The sequence below is a fragment of the Epinephelus moara genome, chromosome 18 (genome assembly GCF_006386435.1).
Source record: "Epinephelus moara isolate mb chromosome 18, YSFRI_EMoa_1.0, whole genome shotgun sequence".
NCBI classification, from domain to species: Eukaryota; Metazoa; Chordata; class Actinopteri; order Perciformes; family Serranidae; genus Epinephelus; species Epinephelus moara.
The window spans coordinates 15,924,264-15,944,867 of NC_065523.1; the positions used below are offsets into that span (position 1 = coordinate 15,924,264).

Consider the following 20,604-nt stretch of genomic DNA (forward strand, 5'->3'; position numbering starts at 1 on the left):
TTCAGCAGGCCGTGTCGATTCCTGTTGGAACTGACGGGGGCAGTATACGCATCAGACTGTGCCGAAGACGAGCACCAAAGCGGCTGCAAACAATGTCAATTATGAATCTTTTCATTTTTAACTTTTGAGCCATGGTTTTGTATTTGTAGAACTTGGCTCGAGCAAAGAAAAGTGATTTAAAAATCTGTGATGTGAGTCTATAAGCTGAGTGGGAACTTGCGGGCAGGGCCAACAGGAGAATCACTATTCAGTGGGCTGCATACCACAGAAATAAACCTGAAAGCTAGAAAAGTTTTTTTGGCGAGCAACTCCATTCTAATGAATAGGTGCCATCTTGGCATCTGGTACCTAGTTGTATTATTGAAATCTATGCCTATCATCACACACCAGAAATAAATGGGACAACAGCCAGTCAGTCTGCTGCCTGTTTCTCTGTGTCACTGCCTGTTAACAGGAGGGCGGGGTTATCCTCCACACATATTGACAGCAGCGTAGCGTCAGAGCAGAACCCACAGTGGTGGGGATGAAACAGACTTTAGGATACATTTTACAGGGGTCACCAATGACAATGCTCATTATCCATAAGTGCAACAAAATGGAGACAGTATGATCAGTCTATCAAACACATGTTGAAGAAGAACACAAACTTGAAAAATGTTTCACCTTCTGTCTCTCTGCCCGAGTAACTTGCTGCTTCCTCTTGATCCACGTCCAGTTTGCTTCACACAGCCACCGAGAGCTTGTTATGCTAAAGTGCCCAAAGTGAACTCGTGTTATCCTACAAAGCTGAGGACATTGTCGACAAAAATGTTAACACTACATCAATTGTGAAGAGAAAGTGAATATCTTAAAAGTAATGAAGCATGGATAAAGACTGCGAAATATGCCTTGAGTCAGTGCCAACCAAGACGGGAAACACACCAAGTTGAGAGTTATGGATGTAACTGATGTTCTAAGAATTCTGGATGACTGCCAGTTTGATCAACTGAAGAAGTACCACCACGGCATTAAGTTAAATGACATGCTAGCTGTATGTTTGTTAAGGCAGATAAAGCAGGCATATTGTGTTATTACAAAATTTATTCTTAACCAATCCATGTTTGCACAGTCGATGTTTATGTTATTCTTAGGGCTGGGCGGTATGGCCTAAAATCAATATCACGGTATTATTTTGGGGGGATGCGGTGACGGTATGATATCGCAGTATCATCTTCTCTCTTTTTTTTTACACCTTAAATAAAACAATTTAAATCGCCATAAAAGTCTAGGATGGAAACTATTTATCGTCAGAAGTAAAACAGTTGCTAATCCATCTATTATTGTGTATAAAACGTTATACAGTATGTATAAACGTTAGAGGGAAGAGGGAGGGCCGGTGGCTCCCGGGCCCCCTTCTCCCGTGGGCCTGGGTTTGGGGCGGTCAGCCAGGCCACCTCCATCACGTAGCGAGGGATTATATTGCAATATTGCAATAAATATTGATATCGATTCAACATAGAAAAAATTACTGTGCTAAAATTTTTGCTATATCATCCAACCCTAATTTCAGCTAATCTCTGTAAGCAGATATCTGCATATGAATGCAGACTAATTTGGAAAAAAGGTTAATAAATAAAGTGTCGTCAGATGATAGCTGGTGGATTTTGAGATTGCATTTTGGACGATGCGTTCTGCCTCTTTTGTTCTCCACATGGACTGTGTACCTGCCGCTCAAATCTGATTGGTCAATATTACTTTGACGACAAATGGAAACCAAAGCACTTCCGATACCAAACTTTTGTCTTGTTGTCTACAGATTCTCCATACATATGCAGATATCTGTTCATAGAGACAAGCTCCAGCCTAACTGACACCGTGAGTGTGTGTGTTACACTAATGACTAAACTGAGCTGTGTGTGTGTAAACCCGTGAGTGCCCATTTAATTTTCTACTTTTCTGTTGTTCCAGACAGCCATTGTTTTCTATTAATTTCTTTATTTCATGAAAATCAATTAGCCGACTCTTTAATCTTGCTTGAGTTGTGTAACATCACAGTGAACATCGAGCCGGCGTTAATATTTGTCACATTACTGTAATGAGGTATTGCAAATCAATTTGCACTTACCAAGCAGTAAAAATGTAACACTGACCAAAATGAATGGAGACTTTATCCTCACTGTGATGGATTACAGAACTCAGACAAGTTTCAGACCCCTAATTTATTTTCATTTCATACGCAAATGAATGGAAACCAGTGGTTGGCTGGGACAGTGTGAAGATTATATCCCAAACTCTAAAGCGGTAAAACTTGCTAACTTGAAAACTTGAAAATCCCACGCTAATGTAACCGGCTGAAATTCTGAGTTTACTTTTTTGAAGTCTCTATAAGTGAAGCACTAGTTTTATGCCACTCATCCAGGTAGATTTTTTTTTTCCATCTGGAGTGTGAGCTGAAAATTTCTGCCATGGGAATAAGGTCAGTGGCACCATATGCAGTAGACTGTATTGGATTCTAGTGGTGGGACTGTAAAAGAAAGTTTTGTGCAGGCTTATATTCACACACGAAAACACACGCTGTCTTGTACAGCAGAGTGGTTCACCGGGTCAAAGTAACTCCACCTCCTCTCGAAGGGTGTCTTGGCAGTAGCCTCTGTTTATCTCTGTTTGAATAAGAACCCTGATTGAGGAGAAGCCATAAGAGTTCACACAACACCAACTGGACCTTCAGCAATGAAAAGTCTGCACAACCTCTTAAAGGATGTGCCAACCCTCTTCTTCTTCTCCTCCTTTATAGTCACCTCTAATCATCAATGCACGGGAGTCATTAGCCTCCGCGATCCCCTCGCTCTCCTGCTCTCTTCCTCCTCACTTCCTTTCAGGGCCGCACAATGAATCCATTTGCATCCCTCCAGGTTGCTACGATACTCGGCCACCCCAACTTGAAATGTTTTGCCTTTGCTTTGAAGGTGAATTTCAAGAGGGAAACAGCTGCAGGAGAAGAAAAAAGACGCGGGGTATTTGGTGCTGAATGTGCCGTGTTGCTAAGGTTGCGGCTAACTCAATCACACTAACTGTTTTCGTTTATTTGGCGACATTTGAGAGGGTGTTTGTTTCCTTATACCCCGCCTTTGTCTGTGTGCATGGGTGTTTTTCAGTGTCTATGTGGTCTAATGAGGCTGTTAGTTGCTGTTGACTCCCTGCCATATGTGCATGAACACATCAGTGAGCCTCGAGGCATAGACTATTCTTTCCCCCTCACTCATAATGGTTTGCTTTTTAGCTGCGTTTGCAATGAGCATGCAACAAACAGAGAGAGAGAGAAAATTCCTGCTGTGATGGTTCAGATTAATGCACTGAAGACTGGGAGGCTTTGTTAGATGTTGATGCACACTCAATTTTGCAGGTTTCCTGAAGAAATTTCTCCGTAAAACTGCATCATTTGCGTTTTATTGTTAAGTTTATTTTCATTGTTTGCCCTCATAAAATGGTGATTCTCACAGAGGAGGGTTTGAATGAGCCGATAGAGAGCTGTCGTGTTTCAAACAGATGCTCCTACGGGGGAGTCAGCCTGTCGGGGGACGGGAGACATAAATGAAGTCATACCACAAACCTTCAAGCCTTATTACTGTACATTAGCGCTCCACTAAGTTCTTGTCCGCCTCAACGACCTCTGAGATTTCTGGCCTTTGATGAAGCTCGACTGACGGCTGGTGAGGAACGCTTTCCTTCCCACCTCTGTCACCTCTTCTCGGTGGAGCCTTCTGGGTGGCGCTGCAGAGTGGTGGAGCGCTAATTAGCCCTCTGGAAATAAAGACAGAAATCTACTTTCCACTGTAAGCGATCGCCGGTGCTAAATCAGGCTAATGCTAATGCTTGAGGAGGTTTCGTGAGGAGGTGTTTTATGCCTGTCCTTGGCACGGCGAGGCAGGGTCCCATTCCTTGCCAGACGTGATGGTTTTTAGTGGTTCCTGCCAGGCTGTGCTCCCCTCCCTCACCCTCCTGCTCCATCCATCTCATCCTGCTCTGTCTGAAATTCAATTGACCTTTTGTTCCACCTCACAGTGAATGGGCACAGGCCAGCTCCACCAATAGCCAACCCAGAGCTCTCATACCTCTTTATTTGATCTGTCCTGCCGAGTCCAGTGCTTTCATTACCTACCCAAACACCCACTGCGCACCCTCCTCTCTTCCACTCCTCTACAGCTACGTCCTCTTTTATCTCTGGTCATGTCTCTTTGCTGGAGGGGGACAAGTGCATTTCAGGCAGTGGAGGTGATATATTTTACAATCAGGAGAAAACTCTTTTTTCTCCTCCTCCTCCTCCTCCTTCTCATGTTCTTGATCGTTATGGTGATTGGCTTTTATTTGTGCCTGCTCGGCTTGTTTTAAACACAGCACTTTTTCTCCTCTCCTCTGCCTCAGAGGACTTTTTTCCTGACTTTGCAAAAGTGCTGAGGTAGCCTTCCTGTCGCTCAGGGCAGAAGAGCTGTGAATTGCTGCGCTGTGATGGGGCCTGTCGTCGACCGTGACCTGCCAATCATTTTGATCTTTGGGGATTGACAAATTGATCCCAACGGCCTCGTTCCAGCTTCTAATTACATCTTAAGTCCAACAAGCACTATTGTCTCAACTTTCCTTCATCTGACATCTCTTCCCCTTCATCTGGATTCTGCTTTAATTCCCCGGTTGCCTCTCTCATCATCTCATGCTTCTGCATAAGTCATTAAATCTTTTCTGTCCCCTCTCCACCCCCACATGCTCCGTCTCTTTTCTTCTTCAGCTCTAACCTCGGTACAGGTCTGCTGCACTGTGATACATACTAAAGACCAACTTCAGCAGCTACAGCACCTCATGTGTGACCACTACCAATCAGAGCTCGCTGTTGTACAATGTGTGCTTTGCTGACTGTTGGACTTGGCATCCGTGTGATTGGGCTTTTTTGGAAGTGTGTGTGTGTGTGTGTGTGTGTGTGTTAGTCCTGCTCTCTCAGCAGTACAAAACAGTAGCAATCTTGTATAAATAAGACAAGGAGGGGACTGTGAATTCCTGATAATGTCCTGTAGGGTGTAGTCTAAAATGACTTTTATTTTTTCATTTCTTACTTCTATATTACATTGAAAATATAATTACAGTGTATATTTTTAAAGAGTGGAAAAACAAGATTGTCAAAATTGCCAAGTGTTTGTGTCAAAGATTTTGCCAAACTGCCTTTGGGCTTTTGCAGAGTTTAAAGGCACCACTTTGAGAAAGTTTTTGACCACTAGAGGTATAAGGGTCCCTTTATTGCTTTCGCATTGATTCACATGTACCAAGCCCCCAGGAAGAGTGCCAGGTTCTGCAGCTATTTTGCAGTGGTTGTAACAGTTGAACTTGCAAGTCACGTGATGCACAGGGGACCAGAAACACTTGTTTCCTGTTTACACGTGGTATTAAATGTGCTTTGGTGTTCCAAATACAAGTGGACAGCTGAGATACATTGCTCCTCACACTATCTATCATGCATCTCTAGCTGACCATTCATGTTCTGATTTCATTGATGCCTAAGTCACTTCCTCTCGAAGGTCAAAGGCCTCGCACACAGGTATTACATCCAATCTGTCGCTAGCTGCTTGCTAGTCATGTTAGCAGTTGTGTTGGTATAGTTGGAGATATGGGTGTTGGCAAAATTCCACACTCTTCTTCCACAGGGCAAAACGATGGATGGTCGCGTGCACTTTGTTGTAAAATGTAAAAGTTACAGAGCGTTAGTATGCTGTCACCAAAACCACCACCACATCCTGCATTGATGACGTAATTTACATTAGGTCCTGGTCGGGGATGCATCAGCACACTTTAGCATTTACACAACAAAAGATATATGTGGTCAAATGTGTCCTAGACCACCTTGGCAAGTGGTTTCAGCGATCGGATCTAATGTGTCTTGGTGGTCGTTAACACTTTTATTTAGAGCTGTCCACTTGTGAACAGATCCTCCAAGATGCATGTAAACACCAGGTATAAGCAGGGCCAATGTATCCCTTAACCAGTCATTACAAAATGATCTGCTCCTCCAACAAAATGTCAGAGTGGAGCAGCTGGACCCAAACGCAGGACACTGCAGGCAACAGGAACTTGAAGAAATAGTTCATATTAACAGTGCATGCAGGCAAGGCAAAGCTGATAATACCAGGACAAAACCAAGGATCCAATAAAGACTGAACTGAAAACCAAGGCTTAGATACAAACTATTCTGAAGAGGGGATGAAGTGCAGGTGGAGAGATGGGCGGAGGAGCTCAGGTGGAGGAAATGAGGTGATTAAGCAGAAGAACATCAGGGAGCAGATAGGCTGGGAAAAACTCGGGGAGCAGGAAAGGACTAACAAGGCTGATTCAGGGCAGGTGTGTGGATGGGCGAAAGAGGGAAAGTCAGCACAGGAACACAGGAGGTAAGAAACACAGCAAACAGAAAACCATAAAAAAAGAAAACACAATCCTCTTAATAATAAACTGAGCGGGGTGAACACAATGACTCTGTCCAGTCTCATGACAAATTTGTGTCACCAAAATTTGAGCCATTAGGACCAATAAAAACTAATATGTTTCAAAAAAGAGAAGTAATATCCTTCATGTGTGCAGAAGAGTTTTTAATCTATAAACAGTCTTTCCCAATAAAATTAGCACATGTATGTGGGTTTTTCAAACATTGGAAAACCTGTTAAAATAGGCGATAGACTGTTTTTCCACTGCCAGTAAATTAGATCTGTGTACACCTCTCCGCCACAGATGAGTATCCTTTTCATCTGGTGTGTCGATTTGATGTCACGGACAGGCTGGATAAAAGGGTTAGTAGTAGCATGAAAACCAGTGATTTGATGGTTACCTCTTTTTTTATATCTGTAGCTTACCCAATCTCTCTGTCAAACTTGGTGCCAACTGGAATTTGAATGATGTTTGAGTGCTGCTTGGACGGAGATGGAAGGTATTTTACGGCGGTGCATTATTCTAGTTTGCTGGAAAAGAGGCTAGAATTAGCACATCCACCCGTGTGCCGTATTTCCATCACTGTCGATCAAAGGCGATCGGAGCTGGAGCTGCAGAGTCACAGCAGGGTGTGAACACTGATTGTAACCTTTCCCATTAAATGCAAAAGCCGGATGTTAGCGGGTGTTGTCCAGGTTAGGATGGACAGTTTTTCACTGAAGAACTTTTACATTGTATGCAGTGTGCAAGTTTCATTAGAATGAATAGGGCACCACTGTGGAGAATGGTATACATCTATGATATACACAAAATGAGTAAGGGTGCGATAGGCTACCTATCTGTGCTGACTGCAGAGGGCGGTGATACATATTGACAGCGCAATGCCACAATAAAAGTAGTGAAGAAGAAGCCTGCAAACTGTTAACAATACATGAGATTGGATAAGCATTCAGAATCTATTTTATCCCTTCATAGCAAAGTGCATTTTGGTGAGAAACAAAATGTAAACAAAACTGTTCCTCTCACTCGGAGGCACAGAAAGCATCCATCTTTAATGTGCAGGCTGTTGCATTGTTCTCCGTGGGGAGGGAGCAGGTCACCGTGGGACAGGCGGCTGAATAACTGGGGCTACGGGCCGCGTGCAGCTATTGTCATTCCATCATTAACAAAGAGAACATAGTGATGCTAAAACAGGCTGTAGCGCCATTGTGCCGACTCCATTTACCCCGCCAGACAAGGGCATGCGGCTCTTAAACACGCTGGCTGCCTTTTGTGTCAGGTCTGGTACGAGGCACGTTAACAGCACGTATAAAAATCTGTAATTATCATAATCAGCTTGTGTGACTTTAAGGGATTAAATGCAATATTGGAGTTGTTGTATAAACCATTGCAACACTCAAGTATGATTCACTGATTTATGCACATTTGCAAATGTAAAATGTTATTTGTCACCAAACTTGTGAGTCTTTGTGACACTGAATTTTTGCAGCCCAGGTTGCTGTTGCAGTGTAAGGGTTCAGGTTCTTACCAGCTCCCAGGAGAGGCAGGAGGGAGAGTGCCCACAGCCCACAGCCACATTTCCAGAGAGAGAGAGAGAGCCCAGATATTTTTACAAGCCTCCTAATGAGAGCTGTAAGAGAGCAGGACCCGTGTAACCGAGCGGCTTGTGAAAGTACAGAGGCACCACGGCGCCTTCAAATTTGATCAAGGTACAGAAATGAAAAGTGAGAGCCGGGAGAGGCGTGTGAGTGCATGTGAATCTCATATAGTCGGAGAGAAATGGAAGATTTTAAGAACAAGGACCATTTGCGAGAGACAGGAAGAGGGATGAGTTGAGAGAATTAAGGGGTTCAACCTTTAGTTTGGCCTTTGTGTTGGCATTCGCTGTTGTTTCAAGATGATTATGGATTGTGTGCACAAGTCCTCCAGTCCTCAACCCACTATAATTCACTTTTGAGTGTGTGCTTCTCTGAGTAACCCCTCGACATTCCTCGTGAAGCATTGTGATAAAGGGGAGGCCGCAGCTGTGTGCAAGCCCAAGAGACAACGATACTCAAATATGTGCACACAACTGTTAAGATCGAGACTCATTTGCATCTGCAGTGTGCATTGAAGCTGCAGCATGTCCAAGTTTATGTCACAGCCTCAGCTTTAATGGGCTATCCATGTATTATTGACCTTTAGATCACCTTCCAGGGATGAGCAGTGTGTTTTTAATTGACAGAATGAGCCATATGGTTGGGAGGAGGGACCTCATGGGGTTAATTCAAGTTAAAAACAAGTACACACAGGCATGTCACAGAAGACACCGTGACCTTACGCCATATGTTATTGTGTGTCCGCAGGTTCCTCTTATTACGACAACGTGAGGCCGCTGGCGTATCCTGACTCAGATGCAGTTCTTGTCTGTTTCGACATCAGCCGCCCGGAGACTTTGGACAGTGTCATAAAGAAGGTCAGTGTTTTTTTTTTTTTAAAAATTTCATCTCCTCCTCTCAACACTTGGGATCAGCATTTAATATCTGCCGTGACACTGGAGAACTAACCGGAAAAAATTTCACTTTCTCCTGATCAGCATCTTGTACCCGCTCAGATTTCTGTGCCAGCAGCTTGCATTTTCATGGCTCAACAATAGAGCAAATCAGCACAGAGGTTAGAGCCTCCCGTTCCTTTATCTCATCAAAACGTCCACGGATACTTGACCCTCGTCCCTCTAAGGAATGGAAGGTCAGAGTGAAGAATGAGAGGAGAGGCTTTGCACCCGGGTGGGTTCAAGAGGAATATCAGATACGCAAATTAGCTACATCAGCCATATCAAAGAGGAGCTGTTGCGGAGCCTGTTTAGGAGCACGAGAATTGCCCTTCTGTAGGCATTTAAAATTTAAAATCTGAGTTTTATGCAGAACAGTTATCCAGATGGTGGCACTTAACATTTGTAAGGTGGCTTATGGTTCAGATGTTGTGATACTGGAGTTGAGATTGGGGTGGCGGTTAAAGTATGATACTGGCAGGGCAGGGTTGTGGTCGTGGACGTGTTTTTACAGCCGGTGGCAATACCTATTGTATGTGCAGAGACACCCAACTTAATGGGTTTGTTTGCGTGCATGTGTGTCATGTGAAATAAGCCCGTGCCTTTTAGTGGTCTCTCATCTTGAAGCCATGTGTGTGTGTTTGCCTTTGAACTGCGCTGCTTGTGGGCTGGAGACAGTTCCCACGGCTGGCCTGTTGACGTGTTTAGTGGTCTGAAGGGAGCTGCTAAAATGCCCCAGCAGACTTTGTAGATCTAACCCGAGACACCTTTTTTTTAACTCACAAATATCTCACAAGCCTCAGTGCACACTGTCAACAGGGGGAAGCAGAGCCACCATCAAGCTTTTGGTTTTCCCATGAATCCCTTGGCGGGGGGTTTCCATGACCCCTGACCCCGAGCTGTCGCCCTGGTAATCTCTGAAACTGAGGGGCACATGGAAAACCTGTTGCACAATCACCATCCCAAATTAGACTCTTGACCTCTAAGAACAAGCAGGTCACCGAGGTTTGTGGACGACAGCTGGGGGAGGAGAGATGGTGAAACAATCAAAGCTTTTGATTGGGTGTTATTGGCAGAATAGGGGTGGGCTTTAAAAGGTCAAAGGTTGTTCTCAACGTGAAGGATCAATGGACACCCTGACATTCTGCACATGGCATGAGGAATATTTCAGGGCTGTCGGCTGCTGTCGTGCGTTTGTGTCGCAGGGAGGAGAGACTGTGTTGGTTCAGCTGAGTTTCAGAAGTGACATTTAATCTCAGGATGATTTCAGGAGGAAGACTGCTCAACCTTTTCTGTACAGAACCTGAAATAGATTTGTTGACGGGGGCTGAGTGAGCAAAGTAAAACACACATCAGGTACTGCAGAAACCTGAACCAAGCTGGCATGATGATAGATTTTATTCTCACATGGTTCTTTGTGTAATTAAACTTTTTTGTACAGTGAAACAGTGCATGGGATTATTGAAAAATAAGATGAGCTTTTATCAACAATGTCTTAGAATTGAGAATTGAGATGATTAGACTATTAATCAAAAATTAATCAGCAAGTATTTTCAAGCAAAACTGCCAAAAATTCTCTTGAGCCAGCTTCTCTGTTGTGAGGATTTGTTGTCTTTCTTTCTCTTTTTTGATAGCAAATTCAAAACCATTGGGTTGTGAAGTGTTGGTCAGACAAAAAGTAGAGCTGCAACAATTAACTGATCAGTTGTTATTATCAAATCACTCCCCAACTAATTTGATAACCAATTAACCAGTTTGAGCAAAAAAAAAGTAAAAATTTCTCTGATTCAAGCCTCTTAAAAATTCTTCTATGACAGGAAATGGAATATTTTTGGGTTGTGGACAAGATAAGACAGCTGAGGATGTCATCTCGGGAAACACTGATCGACAATTTCACAATTTTTTTATTTATTTTATAGACCAAACAACAAATCGATTAATCAAGAAAATAACTGACAGATTAATTGAAAATGAAAAGAATCTTTAGATCCAATCCCAATGTGAAGATGTCAGCTTGTTTTTCAGAAAGTACGATGTGCAATTTTCGATACTTTCTGACAATGCAATGACCAAAACAATTAACTGATTGATCACGAGAATACCTGTCAGAATAATCTAATCTAATGTCTGTTACCACACATAGGGGATTTTTATAGAGCTGCAACTTTTTTTTAAATTAATGTCTTAATTATTTATTTAATTGCCTGATTTGTTGTTGAGTCTCTAAAATGACAAAACATGGTGAAAATGCCTGTCACAACTTCCCAGAGCCTTAAATGATGTCTTCAAATTGTTTGTTTTGTCCAATCAACACCCAAACACAGCATACTGTCCTCCGCTGTTGTCTGGTAAATGCTTTAGCTCGTCTACATGTACACAGGGTTTTTCCTCCTTTGTTCTTAAAAAGAAAAAACAAACATCCCGTCCACACAAGCACTGCTTCAAAACATTTTCAGTCCAAGTGAAAACACAAAAACACAACTGAAGCACTGTCAACAGCATGTCAAACCAACAGGCAGCAATATGAACATAACCCTAAAGGCTCTGATGAAGACGCATCTGATGTTGAAACATTAGACTTTTAATGAAGTTTGTTGCTTCTAGTCTGTGTGCTCGAGTATGCTTTAAATCTCATCTCTGAAGTCTCTGCGGATATAAGATCACCCTACTGTGAGAGCTCCAGACAGGCCTGCCATTCCTTGTGAGGAAAAAGGAAAAACAGCGCACACTCTGACGTCACAAGCCAAATACTCTGGTTTCCCTGTCTACACGTCGACACTGAAAATGGAGTTTATGAAAATCTTATTAAGGCACAAAAGCTCAGTTTTCAATGACCTAAAACACATTTTATGAGTCAAAGTAAGGCCAAAGCAAGCAGAATAAGCTATGTTTCAAAAAATACTCATGTACGTGTGGACGAGTCCTTAAACAATAAAATAATGAGAAAAATGTTTTTCTGAGAAGTGTTTTTTTTTATTCCGAAATATGAGGAATTGACCTCATCAACCTATTTAATCTCAGTAATGCTGATATAAGTAGATTATAGATTGTAAAGCAAGTACACAGAGGACGTTTTAATTTCCCTTCGACGATAAATGAACAAATGTCTTTTATCAAGAGAGCATTAATCTCCCTCGAGCTCAGGTATCCAGTGTCAGAAGAGCCAAAGGTCGTCACTGTATCTCAGCAGCTCACCAGTCAGTACAGGTGGCTCTGCTCTCAGATTTGGCACAACCAGTGATGTATTTCTCTGTCTCTCTGTCGGCTCATGTCTCAACAGTGGCAAGCGGAGACGCAGGAGTTTTGTCCCAACGCCAAAGTGGTGCTGGTTGGCTGTAAGCTGGACATGAGGACAGACGTCAGCACCCTGAGGGAGCTCTCCAAGCAGCGCCTCATCCCTGTCACCCACGAGCAGGTGAGAACAAGCAGATGATGGATATGTGGGGAGAAGGGGGTGGGATGAGTAATGAGAGAGGGACTTGGAAGGTGCCCTGGGGGAAAGAAAGAAAGACTGACTTGAAAACAACAACGGTTTATGGGAAAAGAAATTAGAAAGCAATCGAGGGATTTATACCATTTTTCCATCTTGGATCAGAAGTGGCATTGCTTCTGTAGTGAAGTCCCAAAGGAGGGGAGTGTGAGAGGGGGCTCAGGCAACACAATCAACCAATGCAGAGTAAGACCTGTGTGATATCCCTTGGGGACATGTTGCTGGGGTTGGCGTTTTGACCGAAATTTGCTGACAAGCAATGCAAGGTTGCTTATGGCGAGGGCCGCGGAAGAGGCACGGGCGGTTAGTGGAGTTTATGTCTAGGGACACATTTTTCCCTGAAATGAAATATTCATGCAGATTTAGGGATTTTCAAAATGCAGGATGAATAGAAAAACGGACATTGATAAATGAATGAGCCCTTTTATCGCATGCCGCCATGACCTCTAAGCCAAGGGGATGGGGTGAAGCGGGAGGGGATGATAAACTGTTCTGTAAATCTGTGAATTTTAATCAGCTTTCAGCGTGTTCATTTTGTGCTCTCCCGTGTTGGACATACAAAAAGTGGAGGGGCTTTTTCACCGCCACACAAAAGCCCTCAGAACAAAGGAGCCTTTTTTTCCACTGCTGTCTGAGAGCTCGCCAGAGGCTAATAGCACGCAGCCTCCGAAAAAATCAGCAACTGAAAACAACAGACAGTTCATGTAAATAAGATACATAAACAAAAGATGGAGTGGCAGACCACAGAGCTAATGTTAAATAGCTAGTGACCATTTGTGGCCAGGCCTGCATTATGCTATTGTTTTGCTCCGTCTCAGTCACTGTTTTCATCTGAGGCAACTACTGTTTGTCCCTCCAACATGCCCAGAAAATGTGTCACACAGCAGATGCCAACGCTGCACACAAAAACCATTTTGGTGTTCTAATCCAAAAGCCTGTGTTGTTATCCTGTTGTTGATCTTAAATTGAATTCCAACACAGCTGAGGAGTCGCCGGCGAGAGTGACCACTGGGTGAACTCCAGACATTTCCCCACTAATCTGCCCGAGATCCGATCGAGCTTTTCCGCTTGTCACGACAATCTCTACCTCGGGCCCCCCTCCCGCCGCCGCTGCCGCCACCCCTGAATCTAAATCTGCTGTTCCACCTAATGAGGACTTCATTGCTTCTTATATGCGGCTCAGTGCACAGCCACGATAAAAATCAAACCACGTCCACTGGGGATGAAAAGCTCTCTGTGTTGGAGAGCATGCGATTTCAGGGTCATGGGAAATGCAGTCCTGTCTCATCTGTTACAACCTTTGCATGTCTCGATCCCGCGTTGTTTAAAGTCTTGATCATGTAACAAGAGATGAGGCTGTACTGTAGCAAAGAGAGAGGCCGAGGGACTCGAAAATTAAATTTGCCTCTGATTTGATCTCAAGCAAACAATTTACAGTCTCAATTAACTGGGTATATTGTAACATTACTCAGGGGGTGAGCTCCAGTGCTGGAGGAGTTCTGTTAAGAGTTTAGTCTCTTCTCTCTAAATAGCTGCACAGACCATGTCAACACTGGCCCAGTGGGCCCTGTGCTGCTCTGCTCCCCCTCTCTTACCACGGACTGAGGAGTCAGAACATCTACATTATTCATGCCTCAGATGGAGGGGCTTCATTTGTCTCCGGACATGTTTAGATCATTGACATTCAGTCTACGGTTTAGACAGACATCTTTTTCTTGCATCTGCTGCCTCTTTCGGGGACATTTAGTCTTCCACTGTTGAGATATAGCACCCGCATATGCCAAGGTACAATGACAGATGGGGTGTATGTCTTAAAATTTCATTTTCTTTGTGAAGCACTCACACAGCACCTTGATGTGGAGTAAACCCCGTGTTTGGCACAACCTCTGAAAAGGAGCAAGACATTGCTGTGTCATGGTCAGGAGTTGTATTAGAAAAAAATGCAAAATGCAAAAAGAAAACCATTGAAAGGAGAAAAGATGCACCAATAATGTTTTGTGAAGATGTTAAGTTATTCAAGCTGATGTTTTTTTTGTGGCACTGCTGATAAAATGTCACATTCAGTCTTACCCTTTGTCTTTAATGTTTCCTGTAAAAGCTTTTGTTTCATCTGTTTTGAAAAATGCCATATGCAAATACAAAGTTTTCCTCTTACCTGTCGTGCTATCTATCGATGTAGATTGTTCTGGTTTGAGTTTCCAAGTGTTGGAGATATCAGCCGTAGAGATGTCTGCCTTCTCTGGAATACAGTGGAACTGAATGGCACTTGGCTGTGGTGCTCAATGTGCCAAACCCCCCCCCTCAAAAAAAACCCCAGCAATGTCTCTTTCCAGAGATCACGGTTACTCAAGATAATCCACAGATCTTGTTGCGAGCAGATTTATGTAGGAACTATTTTCTTTCTACCAAACTACACCACTCACACACCCAAATGTATCACTGCACAGAGGAGTGCATCTACTGCTTGTGCTCCGCCAGTAGTAGATGTAATCTATAATGGCGTAACATTAGCTATCTCAGTGGTGCTAGGTGAGCTAGCAGTAGAAGCATGCTTCCTTCTACCTGGTGATCAGTTGGCGGGTGTGGTTTGGTAGAAATTAAATAGTTTCCTTGATGATTATCTTGAGAGACTGCATCATGATTTTTGGAGAGAGACATTGCTGTTGAGGTTTCTTTTTTTTTGGTGCTTTGAGCACCACAAGCCGAGTTCCATCTAGTTCCATTATATTCTGGAGAAGGCAGACATCTCTATAGCCGATATCTCCAACACTCAGCAACTCACACCAAAACAAGCAACACTGATAAACAGCACTACAGGTAAGAGGAAAAATATGTATTACCGATTTTGGGGTGAACTGTCCTTTAAAAGTTTGCTTGCTTGCTAATCGTCTCTCGCTCTGTCTGTCTCCGTGTTCCAGGGCAGCACAATAGCTCGACAGATGGGGGCAGTAGCCTATGTAGAGTGCACCTCCAAGGTTTCGGAGAACAGCGTTCGGGACGTGTTCCACATCACCACAGTGGCGTCGGTGCGGCGGCCACACAAGCCACAGCTAAAACGCAGCAGTTCCCGCAGAGGCCTGAAGCGAGTGTCACAGCTCCCCCTGCCACCCCTGCCGGGTCGGACTGAGCAAATGGACGAGGCCCCGGCCATGAGGAAGGACCGGGCCAAGAGCTGTGTGCTCATGTAGAGACCCATCACTATAAATATATATGTATATACATAAACACAGAAATATATAACAGAGGAAGTCTATTTATTGTTTTCGGTTGTTGTTTTTTTTTTTTCGTATTTTGATTTTTTGCACTGCAGAAGAGTGAGGAAAAAAGAAACACTGCGCTGTGGAAAGAAATGCTTTGGATTTTTCCTCTTTTTTTTTTGTTGCGTGTGTGCATATTTTCTGAGCTGTTTACATATTTGTGTTGTTTTGAAATGATGGCAAATTGGACTAACCCCTTGGACACGAGGAAGCTGTGATAGTGGAAATGCCGTCTAGTCCCGGGTATTAAAGAGGAATTAATTTCCTGAAACCACTCTAATAGGAGGATGGCACCGCGGCGAAGCGACAGTGAGGAGGGTGAAGTGCGTGTGTGGAGGACCATGTTGAAGCAGGACGTCTGGGGATGAGACTTGTTTTTTTTTCAAAGAGTGTTGCTCAGCGAACATGAGGACTAAATCTGTAGCTGCACTGTCTGAAGTTGCTTGCTGTTGCCATATTTGAGAGGAAATGTACAGTAATGCTGAAAAGGGATTCTAGTGATTAGATGAATGATGGCTCATACCAAACATTAGGAGCTGGAAATGAGATTCTGTAACACTGAAATATTGTGACGGTGTGTGTGTGTGAGCATTACTACCACAAGTGCATTTTTAGAAATCACAACATATCTGATTTTATTTTTGCTCATTTAACACTATTTTTCTCATCAACTCCAAATGTGTCAGTTTGACTCAAAGATGTTTCAGATGTTTTAAAGATGTTTCTTTGTGGAAAATAAAGTGGTAAAATGTTAGGGCTATTTTGTTTTCCTTTCACTGAAGTCTAGAATAAATCAAAAGCTTGGCTGTACAGGGAAAGGATGATTTCTGGAAAGTTTCATTCTTTTATTTCATTTCATGGCATCAAATGTAGATCATGTCATTATTACTCATTGTAACCAACTGTCTCAATATGCTCAGATGGAGCAATCATTCACAAGGCTTACTCTTTTCCCTACAACTTCCATCTATGTGCATTCCTCTACCAGCCTTCAAAAGCCATATCTGTTAGGAATAACTGTCCATTTTCTGCTTTAGTGTCATCTCCATGCTCTCATGTTGCCCTGCAAGTTAAAAAGCACTGCAGCCCGAGGAATGAGTCAGTCTTTCAAGGTAATGTGCACACTGTGCAGACCTCTCAGCTGGCAAAATTGAACTGCAATGCAGCAGCACCGGAGCGCTAATGTAGTGTTTTTGGACTCCATACTATTGCAGGAGCTTCGAGGCCTATTCAGTACAACAGATGATATGACATGTGAGCTCTTTCATCCGCAGAGAACAATTTTGCTGTCCAGTTGATTCAGGGACTCCAAACCTTTCAAAGCTGTTTTTTCCCTGAGCTGTTTCTGTAAAAACAGTCCATTGGTCAGTCTCAATGTGGACAGTTTCTGTTAGGCAGCAGGACTTTCTGTCTGGAGTGTTTTTGAAGTTGGCAAGCTGCTGTGTCCTGACAGGATTTAGGCGGGGGTGAGAGTGGACAGGCCTGTCTGCTGTAAGTCATAACACGCTGGCAGCAACTGAGAGCTTTACCTTTACAACTGTCAGTGTTGTCTGGCAACTTAGGTGTTGTTACATCGCAGCCAGATATTAAACCATTGACAAGATGAGCTCAAATGATGGATGAAATGTCAGAGGCACTGGGATGGATGAAGAGAGAAACAAGCTACGACAAGAAATAAAAGGGGAAGTGACAGACGGTGGAAGTGCAGAAGTATTAAAGCATTATTCCACCAAAAATATAGCTTCTGAGTATCAACTACACAACTCCTGCAGGCTTGAAATGTGCCTCTGAAAGTTTTACAGCTTGTTCCTTTGCGAAGTGGTGTAGTAAATTGGATTAACAGCAGCTACGACAGATTACAATGGACTCGTGACAAAACTACAATTATCACTTTGTGGTTGTATGCCTCCGCGAGTCAAGTCACACTTCCACTTTACATCTATGTCTATGAAAACACAGATATTTCACACACATCTTCCCCCGGCAGCACAGAAGATCTATACAATCAGCACAGTTTCAGCGTGGGCACCCACGATTAGTGTTAACAATTCAGTATCTGACCAAATGTCTCCCCTTCTGTTGCTAAGATATAACATTGAGTAATGGCCAGAAAAGTGTTCTTGCAGAAAATGATGATGTCACAGTGAAGTTGACCTTTGACCTCTTGGATATAAAATGTCATCACTGTATCATCGTATCCTATTTGACATTTGTGTGACATTTTATCATAATTAGCATATCAGTTCTTGAGTTATGGCCTAAAACATGTTATATATAAAGTCACAGTGACCTCTGACCTCTAAATTCTAAACAGCTCATCCTTCAGTCTAAGTGGACATTTGTACCAAATTTGAGGAAACTCCCTCAAGGCCTTCTTGAGATATTGTGTTCACAAGAATGAGATGGATGTAAGGTCACAGTGACCTTCAGCCTTTGACCTCCATGATCTAATCAGTGCATAGTTGAGTCCAAGTGGATGTTTGTGCCATATTTGAAAAAAATTCCCTCAAGGTGTTCTTGAGATATCGCTTTTACAAGAATGAGACAGACGAGGTCACAGTGGCCTTGACCTTTGACCACCATCTAATCAGTTCATTGTTGAGTGCAAGTGGACATTGGTGAACCCGAAAAACATAACTCCTCCACTGAGGCATAACAGGGGGTCAGGATTTATTAAAATGTCCAGAGTTCTACAACATAATTATCTTTACCACCATTGATCCATATGGTCAGAGTTAGGGCTAAGTAGTATTTTAAAACTTAAAATACCAGTGCCAATACCACCACCTTTAAAGTGACACTGATACCAATAGAGTACTTCATTTGTTTACTTTTTGGTGACATCTTGGAATGCTTAACTGCCAAGTCCATCAAATACACTGCACTCGAATTCCCCACACCACAGTCTGTACGGGTTGTAGCTGCTGTGGTAGCGGGCCAATCACACATCACATTAAACTGAGGAACACTTGCAGTGATTGGCTGTGAGCAAGACTATACAAATAATCACTTTCTCTAGACCTGTACACAATAATAATGGAAAGCAGCTATTGCTTGACTGAAGAATGTTCAGTAGTACTTGGCACTGGGTTATTTTGGTCATTACCTTGAAGGCACTTAGCACCAATACACAGCCCAATCAGTGTGCTCTAGAGCAGTGGTTCCCAAAATGCTAAGGGGTCATAAGATGATTCTGAGGGTCTGTAAGTGGCGAGACAGAAAAAAAACAAACATTTCAGCTGCACAAAAATGTATCTTTCTCAAATTCTTTGGTTTAATTGCTCACAAAAAATGCCACTCAGGGTCAGACATGGACGCACATTGCACTCTTTTAACGTCTGTATGAAATGCACCAAGCTTTCAACCAACTCTAATGTGAACCCATCCACGCCATTATTACATGCTCAGAGTGACTGAGAATGAAAGTCTGCTCAGAGCCAGTGGGAGGAGAGTTGGATGGATCCAACAAGCAGAGGCGATCCTAGACCCTGTCCTTACTGATGGTACCCAGGTGTTATAAGTTAGCTAAAAGGAAATTAACTCCACTTAGGGTTTTTTTGGGGCAGCAGCCGTGCACTGTATAGTGCCTTAATGGAAAGTTTATAGTGGTTAATAGTTGTCATTGCACAGCCAATTTTTTTTTTGCCTGGTTTGCCTCTTGACAGTGTGTCCCTGCCAGCAATACAGGACTTTGACCCAGGAGAACAGTGTTCATGTCTCGTATGAAATTAAAAGTTAATGTTGAGTAATTTTGTGACGTGAGTCGCTAGTCACCCGTGAGTCCATCATTAGTCACGTGAGTCATTTGTCATCTCAGTTGACTAACAAAACTAAGTTAAACCACAATCTTTTTCTAACCCTAACTAAGTGCCTAAACCTAAACGCCGACACCCTGTGTCAAGATACAATGCAAATGGCCTCTTCTGTCCAAAATATGATGAGTGGGGATGAGTCATGACACTTGTTGCCTTGCAAACAAATATGATTGATATTTTGGAGCTACATAGTGGTAATAGTGTGACATACTGTATTTCTGCTATGGTGAAACTATTAGTGCTTGAAACAAAGTGAAGTTGCGGATCATTGATGGAGACATGGAAAAGTTGCTTTTAATGTTTTGATACACCAATTTATTGTAATCTATTATAACTGCCATGAATCAAAGCTACTACACTACTCTGCAAAGAAGGAAGCTACAGACTTTGAGGACAGCTTTTAAGCCTACAAGGAGGTAAATGTTTGATACTCAAAAGACAGATTTTCAGGTGTGTATTCCTTAAAGCAAAAAAAAAAAAAAAAGGAGGTGGGACAATTTTTGGATGGACACATGAGTCACAGAGGAGCTGTACACAGGTGTAGCCCAGGGCAAGAAATGAGCAGTGGAAATGAGGCCAGCACCCACAGCAGGAGCACAAGACCTGCTGTGCCCCCACAGCTCGGACTGAGACTTAAGAGGATTAGTCTTGTGGTGCCAGTGTGTGTGTGTTTGTGCATTTAACAGAGTGGGCATTGGGTAGCATCATCTCCTTTGCACTGGCCTGCATTTTGCCATCAGCCAGAATATCCATCAAATAAAGCAGTCATCCAGACGCTGATACGGATGTGTACATCTCACCAAGATGAAGACAAATCAGCTGCTGCTTTGTTTGTAAAGTTAGGCTGGCATCTGAGTTTATCTTGACAATCTACTCCCACTCACAGGCAGGTTTATTACCGCAGGATGTCTAGCCTCGATTTCAGCAATCTGATCAGCCATTTGCCCTTTACCGCTGAGACGGCAGGAGGATTAGAAGTACCTTTGTGGGTTCACGCTCTGATTCTGCATTCTTGAGTTTCCCTTCCATTCTCTGCTACTCCAAGTGGCTCTGACAAGCACAGAGAGTCCAGTC

The 20,604-nt window shown here is 43.1% G+C and overlaps 1 protein-coding gene across 1 annotated transcript in view; it reads left to right on the top strand.

The window, feature by feature from the left end:
* The window catches only part of rnd2 (Rho family GTPase 2), a 35,316-nt gene extending 18,847 nt beyond the window's left edge, over positions 1-16,469 (top strand). The window contains exons 3-5 of the mRNA XM_050069744.1: positions 8,784-8,893; positions 12,249-12,383; positions 15,377-16,469. Coding sequence (XP_049925701.1) covers positions 8,784-8,893; positions 12,249-12,383; positions 15,377-15,646 — 515 coding nt within the window. The 3' untranslated portion in view covers positions 15,647-16,469. The remainder of the gene's footprint in view (positions 1-8,783; positions 8,894-12,248; positions 12,384-15,376) is intronic.
* Positions 16,470-20,604: the final 4,135 nt, after the last annotated feature.